This window comes from Cotesia glomerata, linkage group LG5 (genome assembly GCF_020080835.1).
Source record: "Cotesia glomerata isolate CgM1 linkage group LG5, MPM_Cglom_v2.3, whole genome shotgun sequence".
Lineage (NCBI taxonomy): Eukaryota > Metazoa > Arthropoda > Insecta > Hymenoptera > Braconidae > Cotesia > Cotesia glomerata.
In genome coordinates, this window is record NC_058162.1 from 24,520,422 (window position 1) to 24,532,635 (window position 12,214).

The 12,214-nt window shown below is 32.5% G+C and overlaps 1 protein-coding gene across 1 annotated transcript; it reads left to right on the plus strand.

Moving 5' to 3' along the window:
- The first annotated feature begins 11,248 nt into the window (after positions 1 to 11,248).
- LOC123266156 (TD and POZ domain-containing protein 1-like) lies at positions 11,249 to 12,214 on the plus strand. The gene has a single exon (XM_044730185.1). It carries the CDS (start codon positions 11,249 to 11,251, stop codon positions 12,212 to 12,214), a length of 966 nt encoding a protein of 321 aa, XP_044586120.1.

Below are 12,214 nucleotides of genomic sequence, written 5' to 3' on the forward strand. Positions count from 1 at the left end.
TTAATATATTACTTCAATATAATATGAACAAAAAAATTTCATGACTTTTTTTTTGTTCAAATTTAAGTTTCATAAAATATGTTCATTATATCACTGAAAATGTACATAAAAATATTTTATAAAACTTTATATCATATTCTATATTATATATTATAAGTATATTAAATCTAATATTAAGTTTTTGTATTTTTATAAAACTCATAGAATAAAAATAAACATTTTTTCAAAATAGTCAAAAATCTCTTTAATTATACTTACAAAACAATCTCCGATAATAATAATTATAAGTATATATTTTACATTTAAATAGGATTAGTGAATTTATAAGGCAAACTTTGGAAGGAGCAGAGAAAATTCGTATCAACAACTTTCAAAAAGTTGGGAGCAGTTAAACATAGCGTCATAAGAGCTGCAATGGAATAAATAATAGTTTAAAAAAACTAAAAACACGCTTTTTATAGAAAACCAAACTAAAAAATAGAAAATAAATTTAAATTAAGAATAGTGTTAAAAATTTCAATAAATATAAATTAATAATAGTGTAAATAAAAAAATGTATTTTATTTTAAAAAAAGCGTGAGGTGCATGGTGTCAATAGTTATAAATATTTTATTGACAGATATGAGTAGAGTGATTATCATTTTGATAATATCTTAAAAAGCACCCCACGCTTTTTAAAATAAAATACATTTTTTATTTACACTATTATTAATTTATATTTATTGAAATTTTTAACACTATTCTTAATTTAAATTTATTTTCTATTTTTAGTTTGGTTTTCTATAAAAAGCGTGTTTTTAGTTTTTAAACTATTATTTATTTTTACTAGTTTGGTTTATTTATAAAAGCGTGATTTTTAGTTTTTTAAACTATTATTTGTTGATTATCAAAAATATTCAGGCGCGCAAATTACCCACGGAGAGTTACATACTGACATACTGACATACTGACATACAAGTGAAGCTAATAAAAAAATTATTTATAAATATTATAAATACGGGGGAATCAGAGTTCGATTTCGGAGAGCGAGCCTGAGAAACGGCTACCAGAACCAAGGAAGGCCGCAGGCGCGCAGATTACCCACGGAGAGTTACTGACATACTGACAAACTGACAAACAAACAAACTGACATACAAGTGAAGCTAATATAAAGCGTGTAAAAAGAAATCAAAGAATTATCAAATAAAGCTATCTAGGTAATGCAAAAAACTAATTTTTAAATTTGACTAAATTATAAAGTTATCAGTCACTTGATTATTTTTTAGTTTTTTTTTAAACAAATAATTTTGTTCCAAAAAATTATTTAAAAAAATTTGCATTTTTAATTTTTAAAAATTTTTACGTCAATATTTTTACTTAAATAATAGCACTGCTTCTGGTGAACAAATCTGTATCAATGAATTTCTTCATGGTGGGGCTTATAAATTACTACAATCTACTAAAACAAAAGCCAAAAGATTCCAAATTCAAATATGTCTGGGTTCACAAAGGGAATAATTTATGTCAAAAAAGATGATGATTCGTCGAAGTTCATGATTAGTACTGAATTAGATTTAGCTAAGCTTCAATAGCAATTACCGAGCCAAGCAAATGTTCGTATATCATCAATAAACATTCTTAGCTTAAACATAAATAGTTTTCTTGCCCATACTGCCCAGTTTGAAGCCCTAGTTATTGAGCTAAAGCCACATATAATAATCACGGTGGTTGTTGAAACATGGCTCGAAAATTGCTGGTTGTTGCAATGATTATTCCTATCATTGACTACTGCTCTTTGGTCTTGATAGATATATCGAAAAGGCTAGATTATAAGCTACAGCGTCTAATAAACAATGGCATAAGATTTATTTTCAATCTGAAGCGTGATGAACATATTACACCTCATAGACGCTCTTTACAGTGGATCACAGTCAAATCGAGGCGGTATTATTTCTTGGCTTGTTTTTTGTACAAACTCTTCAGCTTTGGTGAACCTAGTTTCCTCAGAAGGCTATTCGTCCAAGAGTCACCTGATATCAGACGTTCCGAGAGAGTAGCTGCCAGAAATAATAACATCACATTTAAAATTCCCAATTTTTCAACTGCTTCTTATGAACACTCATTTTTAATCTCTTCAATACGCCTTTGGCGTGAATTACCACCTGATGTCATCAATGCACTTAGTATTGTCACCTTCAAGACAAAGCTTATAAATTCTTCCATGACCTTGAGGTCAAGGAGAGCCTAATACCTGGTACCATTGAGGAAATGTCAAGTTTATGACCCAGATTTTACTTTTTGTATTTGAGTATTTTAGTTTATTTTTTGTTAATTACTTAAAAATTAATAGAAACAATTATTGTTATTAGTGCGGCGATTATTATTTAATTATTGTATTTATTTAGTTAATAATTTTATATTATTGTTACCGAAGGTATGATTAAATTAAGAAATTAAGCTTGCGAGAAATTATTACGAAGCCGAGCGAATTAATTGTAAAAGAAATTAAAAGACTGGGAAAGTTATTCTAAGTTCCGAACAAGATTTAGTATGGGAAAGTGATGAATGGATATAAAATGAAAGAAATGACGATTATTATTTTGTAAGAAATAATTTAGGTAAGCGAAGATTTTATAAGTCCCGAGGACAATTTAGTATGGAAAATCAACGAATGGATATATAATGAAAGAAATTGCGATTAAAATAATAAAGTGTTACGTTCTGGATTTTCCAGCTCATATTTTTATAATTTACCAGGCAGGTGTCTATAGGAGATCTATAGATTCCAGGCGCACCCTGCTCTTCGATACTCTATAAATTTTTAGAATAATTATTAAGGGTATTATATTTAAAATAATACACACGATTATATAAAATTAAAGTAAATTGTTTAATTAATTATATAATTTGGGCCAGATGGCACCGGACATACGTCCGGAGCCCCAAGATGATTGTCGCTTGATTGCTCAGGGCAGACTCCTCTGGATTTGCATCCAGTACAATAGATTTTAATAATTAAATGTCGCAACGCCGCATCTCAGGTTACCCTAGTGAACACCATCGAGGCCCGAATCTCATGCAGCGTCATGAGTTTTGAATTCGAGTCGCGATGGCGTTCGCAGAATTTCTTTATCTCCTCGTCACTCCGTTAAATAATTCTTGCAACGGAATGATCGAGGTTTTATTTAATAAAAATAATTTCTAAGAACCGTCAAATAAATTTCGAAATTCGCTAGAACGTTACAAAAGAATTGTGAATTTGACGAAACGAATGGATAGAGAATGAAGGAAATTACGATTAAAATAATAAAGAATTGAGTTTCGAAAATAAAAACTTAGAATTTGGCGATACGAATGGATAGAAAATGAAGGAAATTACGATTAAAATAATAAATAATTATTTTTGAATGCTAGTTCAAGGGCACCGGACAGGTGTCTAAAACGACCCTTCCGGTTCGTTACAAGAGAGTTGGGGGAAAAATGATAAACGCCAAAATTTGGCTCGATAAAGCAAGCAGTTCTTTCTCGGGAGAATTACTCGGGCGAATACTCTTCACCAAGTAATTCCAGAGGATGATACTCTACCTGGAGTCTGACCAAGGCCCAGGTAAGTATCATGAACCGACCGGATGAAAGTGCTTCTCCCCGTGCCGAAGCCTTCAGCTGAGGTACGGTAGGTGATCATAAGCCGTGTAGGTGGGGGCGAAGAGGACACTCTCCATTCGCTCTCGGGGTAGAGGTTTAGACCCAGGGGTGACGGCTAGTCTCCTGGGGAAGCGGGGAACCAGCTCTTGACAGTTAGTTCGCGATTTTGAACCGCGAATATGTGTGAAAAGAGTGTTCTAATATATTGTTTATATTGTTTAATTTGTTTATATTGTTTATATTGTTTATCAACATGATCAGGCCAATAAAGAGGTTTTCCTTTTTCTTTGATTTATTTAAAATGAAGTGTTTTGCTTATATTTTGTTATTGATAATGTAATCCCCGTTTATGACCCTGGACTCCGGCGAGCAAATTTCGAGCCGGGGACAAATTAATTATAGATAATCTTTTATAATTTTTGAAAATGTGGACGTTACAAGTTGTTAAATTTGGGGACATCCATTAATTACGTGAGCTATTTTTCGATCAGTTTAGACTCCCCCCTTAGGTGAGATTTAGTGAGATTTGCCGGGGACCCCCGACCCTTACGTGAGATTGATTTAAACTAAAAATTATTTTTTATTCGGGAAATGATAATAATAAACCGTTCAGGTATACTATAGTTAATTTATTTAAATTAAATAAAATTAAAAGCAAAAAAAACATAAAACAACACTTTTTAATTTTTACTCAATCCATGGGGACTCGTGTACTTTTTCGATTGAAATAATTGGACACATGTCATCTGGGATTTCTGGTAGTGCTGGAAGACATTCACGGGAAACGTCTACGTTTTCTTCGTCTATCCACTCCAAACTTTCGTCCACAATGCACAGAAGCTCTTTAGCACGACGCTTGACTACACGCATTGGTTGAATCCTAACAACAGTTTCTCGTCGAACCGCATGAAGAGCTATCCTGTGCTTCTGCAGCTTTACACACGAAGCGAAATAAATGCCGCATGTCTTACAACATCTATTAGCAATAGTTTTATCATTTTCTAAGAGAGATGGACAGTAATAATCATACGGCATCTGCGAATAGCCTTCATGTTTGGGATACACCGTAAGGCATTGACGAAGTAGAAACGATGCAAAAGATTTCCCATCGTGTTCACAAGGCTCTGGCACAATCGGTTCTCCGGCCACTTGAAGAATCGGATAAGGTGGAGATAAGAAACGACCGCGGGTTACGGCACGTAATGCACTCCTTAACGGACCGCAGCAGTCGCGATTGTCACACTTGACCACCTGTGAAAATAAATTAATTTGAAATTAATGTCCATGATATAAATGTTTTAACATGAAGAATACACTTAATACCTGCAATAAATACTGGCTTTCTCTGACATGGTCGGCATACCATTGTTCATTGGTCAAGTCAGGTACAGAAGATTCATCATCATTCGGCTTTATGTATTCAGCAACTACTTTGTGCCCATCAATTGACACCGAGCTCCATACTTCGGCTAGAACTTCACCTGCTTTCTGGAAGTTGTCCCGTTCTAAGGAAGTATCGATGGTTTTGCCGCTGTCATTCAAGTGTGATCCATATGAATCATGAGGAAGAATTAAACCTGCCAATTCTCGGCTCAAAGGAGCCATTCTTCTTTCTACTTTATTAAAAGCACTTCTTCCTGGAGCATTGGTCACTAAAAATATAGCATCTAGGTCGTACTTTTTAAAGTGATTCACCGCGTTTGCTATTACTCTGGGATAACGAGGGTTTTCATCCGGCCCACCATCGCACGAAATAATAATAATAGGCTTTACTTTGCCTTGACTGTCTTTCACAAAATTTTCAAAAGCGTCCCAAGAGAAGAGCTTATTTAAGTCATCAGCGTGAGATGTCGCGGTGGACGAAGAGTGTTTAGCACTACGGATAGCAATGTACGTTGGCCCACTATAACTAACAGCTTCAGGGTGCCCCATTTCATTTGATTTAATTTCACAAATCGCATACACACTTGGAATTAATTTATGTTGAGGAGCAATCACGAAATCGTGATCTGGCAAAGAAACTTTATATTCTACGTGCATGAGCAATGGTGCCTGTTTGTTAGCTGCTGTTAGCCCAATGGGAACACGAGCTTTGTCGTCCTGAGATAAATAAAGAACTTTATCTGGACCGAGAATTGAAGCAACTGTTTCCAGAGACCTTATTGAAGCAACACAAAAATTCTGGTCTGGATGTGCTTTGTGGTGATCAGCTTCGGGGCGACTGAGCTTTACGGGGACCGTTACAACATGTCTCTTTGCCTCAGAAGTATTACCTTTTCTAGGGAGTAAGCGAATGTATGCACCACTTCTCGATATATTGAATCCCAGCTCTACGAGCTTCGTGTGTAGATCAGACAGAGTGTGACAGGTGCGAACAACTTCACATCGTCGGCGTTCTTCAGCGGAAGCACCGAACATGGCTAAATTTACGATGGTCTGAAGAAGATCTGATTGCTGTTCTTCTAAACGCGGACGTCCAGGGGCAGGTCTTGGTTTCAATGATTTTGCGGTTTCTGGATTCTGAGAGTAGTATTCTTGCAATTTACTTTTATGGTATTCCCGGTGCTTTTTGAATAAAAAGTCTGCTTTTGTTTTCTTTTTAGATTTTTTCACACTGATCAACCTCCTGTCGTAACCTTACGATTGTTTCATGCTCGGTACCGTCAGCAATTAAAGAATTTTTGCGACGTTCGGTGTGATCAAGTTTCGTACGAAGATATGAAATTTTTTCTTGAGTGCATCTTGAGCAGGAGTTTCACGTTTTCGAGCAATTGAAGTCTCCACTTCATTTTCGTCATCACTCATTTGAATTTGAAGAACTTCCTGATTATTAGTCTCTAAAAATTGAAAATTTGATTGTTTAGATCGAAAATTTAAATAAAATGATTTGTGACAAAATGATGTTACGCAGTAAAATTAAAATCAGTTACCCTGTGTTAATCATTGGTATATCATTGGTATTATTATTATTATTATTATTATTATTATTATTATTATTATTATTATTATTATTATTATTATTATATATTTGATGTTTAATGTATTGAAAAAATTTATTTTACTTACTTGAAAGGTCTTTTTCATTATTATCATCAATGCGCTCAAGACTCGTTGATGCGAGCGGTGATTCGATCAGAGCAAGTGATTGCTCATTAACAGAAGAAAGTGATGCCGAAGTCCCAGCATGATCTGTATTCACAGACCTTGGTGTCAAAACTTTTCCCTATAAAATTTGAAAAATTATACTACATTTGCAAAAAGTCTACTTTTCCAATATATTTACAATTAAATTACCCAAATAAACAATACCAGTTAATTAATCGTGATTAAAATTATTTATTTTACTTCTTAACTGAAATTAATATCTCATTGAATCTTACCTTGCTGATGAAAGACAATATTGTTTGTGTTTTCTTTTCGAACAGTGGCATTTCGCCAATTTTTCAATTTCTTTATTAATGTAATCACTTAAAACTTTTTCGTCTTTGAAATTTAATTTTGCTTCCTTCCACAAACAATTCACTTCTTGCTGACACGTTTTTTTGCCTTTTGGCATAGCGCTTAATGTATGCATCATAAAAATTTTGATATAAACTCATGTTAAAGACAAAAAAATTACTAAAACACTGACTTACACGGTACCGATGTCACGAGTAACTAACTGACAAATAACGAGTTTGAACGACTTTGTATTTAAGTTTTCTTTCTGCAGAGAGAAATTCCGCGAATTGGCTGGTAACGTGAGTAGCGCTTGGCACTTGTCGTAACTCGGAGAATCGGTGCGTAGGGAATAATCGATACCGTTGCCTATACTATTGTCTTTTCTTTTGAATACCCGAAACATTTTTTATTTTTTATATTTCTCTAGAACTAATTGGTTTTAAGAGACATAAAATTTATTTTAGCGGGCAAAATAATTTTTTTTTCATATCTGTAATATTTTATATTTTTCAAAGTTGAGGTGAGATTTTCGATTATCCCCCTCGGTTTAGATGAGATTTGGTGAGATTTGATTGGACCCCTCCCCCATTCTGAGCTCACGTAATTAATGGATGTCCCCTTTGGTATAACTTGCAGTGAATTAAATCTAACTTAGTCTGGCAGTTATATTATATTTTTAAATTCCTTGTTACTCTTATTTCATTTCACTTTGACTGATTGTAATTAGTTGATTATTTCTTCTAATTTAAATATTGTTAATATGTTTTTATAGACCTGTTTATACTCTTACATGTACTTTATACTACTTACTTTTGTATTTTTGCCATTTGGCTGATGCCTTGGCATTCAAATCGAATAAATAAATAAAATAAATATTTTTTCTGATTGATTTTGCTATTATTTATTTTTACAAAAATTATCAAGTTTGTTGAATAATTTAGATTAATTTATAAATTTAAAAATGGTCAAGTGAATCAAGTGATGTCATTTATCTTCAGTAAGTAAGATTTTCTACTTGATGACACTGAAGTTGACAGACATTAAAAATTTTTAGAATTTTATAGCAATTAAATTATTATTAAAAAAATTAATTAAAAAATTCCACAAGTGAAAATTAACAAAAATTACAAGTGAAAATTTTTAGAAGCGTTTTTTTATTGTAATTGATTTGTTAAAAAAATTTTTAAAATTGACAGCTGACGGCTAACTTCAGTATGGTTCTACTTGAGTGTTTTCGGCGATTCTTCGGGAGCTTTCGATTATTTACTGAAGCGTTTATTAATCCGTTGTATCTTGTTGAATTTTTTCAGAAGAAATTGATAGTATTTCATTAATAAAACGCAAGTGTTAGTTCTTAATAAATTGTAAATATAAAAAAAAAATAATTAAATATTTTATTTTTAAGTTAATTTAGATTAATCAAGAAATAATTAATAATTTTTGTTTGATTTTAGGTGTTCGTAAAACCTGATACTTTTTGCTTGTGATAGCTAATCTTACTATTATTCACGTGAGTTAATTTCATTCCAATTAACTAACCTATAATACTGAAATCAGCAGACGTTTCAAAACCTATTGATTTTTTATTAATTAAATTATAACTTAAATATTTTTTAAAAATTTCACTTATAATTTTTCAAATCTACATGTGGAATATTCGTTTTTTTTCATGAAGAAAATCATAAAATTATCAGATGTCATTTAAAACTTTTGTATAATTTTATAGCAATTAAATTATTATAATGAAAATTAAATATAAAAATTCTACAGGTGAAAATTTAAAAAAATTATCAGTGAAAATTTTTTTAACTCGTTTTTTTTTAATGTAGGGGCATTCCATGCAAAGTGGGATAATGACTAAAATTTTAAAATTTCTCTAATTCATTCTAATTTAGTTTTAATTTATTATTAAAAGTTAATATTTTACTAATATTTGTAAAGAAAATTTTTTTGAATCAATAAGAAAATCGATTTTTCTCTCCTAGTAACATTTCAGCCGTACTAACTTGTATCCTGGTCAAATGTTGTTTTAATAGTTTTAAAAACAAATTCATTTTATATTTGTTATTAACTAACATATTTATTATTATAGTTTTAAGAACAAATTTTTTTATGTTCGTTATTAATTAACACCTAAGTTTATCAAGATCGTGTTGTCAGCATGCTAAATCCTTTATTTGTGTTTTTTAATTAATTTTTTTTAATTATCCTAAATAATTTATAGTTCAATATATAAACAATAATGTTTCTAAGGTTGAAATAATATAAAAGTCTTTTTAATATTCAACTTGATGTAGACATTTTGTACTTGTCCCACCAGTCACAAATGCCTGTCCCACCAGTCACAATAAAATAGTATATTACACACCTAGGGAAGTAAAGTAAAAAATGTCTCAGATCACATGTAATTGTTGGCCGAGGCGAAGCCGAGGTCAACAAACATGTGATCTGAGGCTTTCTTATTTACTTCCCGAGGAGTGTATACTATTTTTTTGCTCGACGAAGGCGGAAAGCGGCAACTTTGTTTAGCGCAGCGGGACGAAAGCTGCCACTTTCCGCCCGGAGGGCAAAAAACAAATTTTTTTAATTGTTTCTACGTAGGTAATCAGTCTAATTCTTCATAATATTGAATGTTTGTAGGGTAAATTTTGTATTGAGAGGGAAGTATTTTTTAAAAGTTTAGTGGTCGAACTGAAATTGGACTTTTAGTACACCTTTGGTAAGAGAGAAAGATTTTTCTTAGTCCCACCAGTCAAATGATAATTACGAGAAACAAAAAGTAATCGAGGTTTTTGACAAAGGGATGTTGTTAATTAGTTATTCTTCTATATTATATAGTATATTACAACCCAAGGCCAGAAAGTTGGATTTCCTGGCGTGTGGGATATGATGGCCGAGGCGTAGCCGAGGCCATCATATCACAAACGTCAGGGTATCAAACATTCTGGTCATGGGTTGTATACTATTTTTCTTGCTCTCCAGCCGAAAGTACGCAACCCCGTGGAAGGGGTTTTGCAAAACCGAGGCGAAGCCGAGGTTTTGCCGGGCGTGAGGGAGGCGCCGCCCGACTTTTGCAAAGCCGAGGCTTTGCTGGTCGGGGCGGGTATAAAAAAAAAAAAAAAATAAAAGTTAATAAATTGAAAAAAATTGTTATTTTAAACTTTACTAACAAATGCTCTGATTAAGAGTGATATCATGCACAGAATTTGTCACAAATATTTGAACTCATTCTAATTACAGAATTTATTTTTTTAAGTTGATTAAAAATTAGTTTTTAATTAGAATTCGACGGCTAAGAAAGATTGAAATTAAATTATTACAAGTTTGTAGAGTACATGGATCGTTTTATAAACATTGCTTTACTAACTATCAGAATATAAAAAAAAAGCAAATAAAATTCACAAAACTATTATGTTTTATTTTTTTAAACTTTTATATAAATTATTTGTGCAGTATTATCATTAAATAGTTCATTAACAATGATCTAGTTAAAAATTATTTGTATTTTTTTGACATTTTTTGGCTAGTTCATGCACTGACATGTTACATACAGACGATGTTGTGACTGTTATATATACAGTTGAAACTCGCTGTGTAGGCCGGTCGCGCCACGAAAATGCGAAAGAAAGCGAGGTTCTGTGCTGCCGAGCCAGAAAATATGCGTAGCGCGCATGCGCTAGAGCAGGCCATAAAAGTTGCTCTTCCTGGAGTAAATTGCTGCCAGGAAGAGCGTACTTTCGGCTAGGAGAGCAAGAAATAGTATATTACATACCTAGGCCAGTAAAATAAGAAAAGTCTCAGATCACATGTAATTGTTGGCCGAGGCGAAGCCGAGGTTGACAAACATGTGATCTGAGGCTTTCTTATTTACTGGCCAAGGTGTGTATACTATTTTTCTGCTCGACGTAGCCGGAATGTGGCAACTTTGTTTAGCGCAGCGGCCAGAAAGTTGCCACTTTCCGGCCGGAGGGCAGAAAAGATAAATTTCACTATATTTTAAGTTTCAATCACATAATTATAGCTTATAATTGATGGAATTCCAGAGTCAAATGTCCCATCAGTCACTATGGAATGCCCCTGTAATTAATCTGTCATAAAAATTAGATAATGATAGACTTGAAATTTTTTATTTATTACAATTGATAAAATATTTTTCACAGAAATAATCGGTATATTTATCACAATGAGTTTAAATATCGATGAAAAGAAAGACAACTACGTAAAAGTTACTTGGGTTGTCAAACTTTGTGAGGTAATTGCAAAATTTTATAACTCAGATCAATTTAAGATTATTAATATCGACAACATTAGCTTCAGTATGAAATTAGAACTAGGTGGTTCATCATCAAACGCAACTTTTGATTTATGGGTAAAAAAATCAAATCCAGAACCAGCGCTAGCTTTAATTAAAGTGATGGTCGGAGACTTTTCGATAAATCAATCTCAGTGTTGGAAATCTTCATCTTACTTTAAAAATATAATCATCCCAAAAGAGACAAGTGTTGAAAAAATAATTGAAAGGACTTGTAAAGAAAAGACTCTTCACAATGTTTATAAGTTGAAAATTACGTGTGAAATACATTGGAACAACACTGTAAAAAGTAGCCTTAATAACAATCTGTGTGATAAGATCCAGCGGTTCTACAATTCTGAAGAACTTAGTGATGTCACAATTATTGTTGACCAGGTTCGAATTCCAGCACATAAAGTTGTTTTAGCCGCTCACAGTGAAGTATTTTCAAAAATGCTGCAATCTGAAATGAAAGAAGCTAAAGACGGTGAAATAAATATTAAATATATTAATCCAGAAGTAATTCTTGAAATGCTGCATTATTGTTACACAGGAACTATGAAAGCGAAGAATAGTGTTCAAATAGCTTTGCAGGTGCTTGAAGTCGCTGATATCTATCAAATTATCAAGCTCAAGGAAATTTGTGAGTTGAACTTGTGGAGCAGGATGTCTATTGGTAATGTTCTTCAAATAATTGATGCAGCTGATGATCATAATGCCATTAATTTGCGCCAGAAAGCTATGGAGTTCATACTTCGTCGTCATAAAGAAGTATTTCCAACCAATGAATTCCAGGAGCTGTTTTTTAGAAAACAAAAACTGATGCTTGAAATTGTTCGAGCTCTCAGCCATATGTAA

Bases quoted from the DNA above. Each gene is read 5' to 3' on its own strand.
- LOC123266156 (XM_044730185.1), top strand. From the start codon at position 11,249: ATGAGTTTAAATATCGATGAAAAGAAAGACAACTACGTAAAAGTTACT.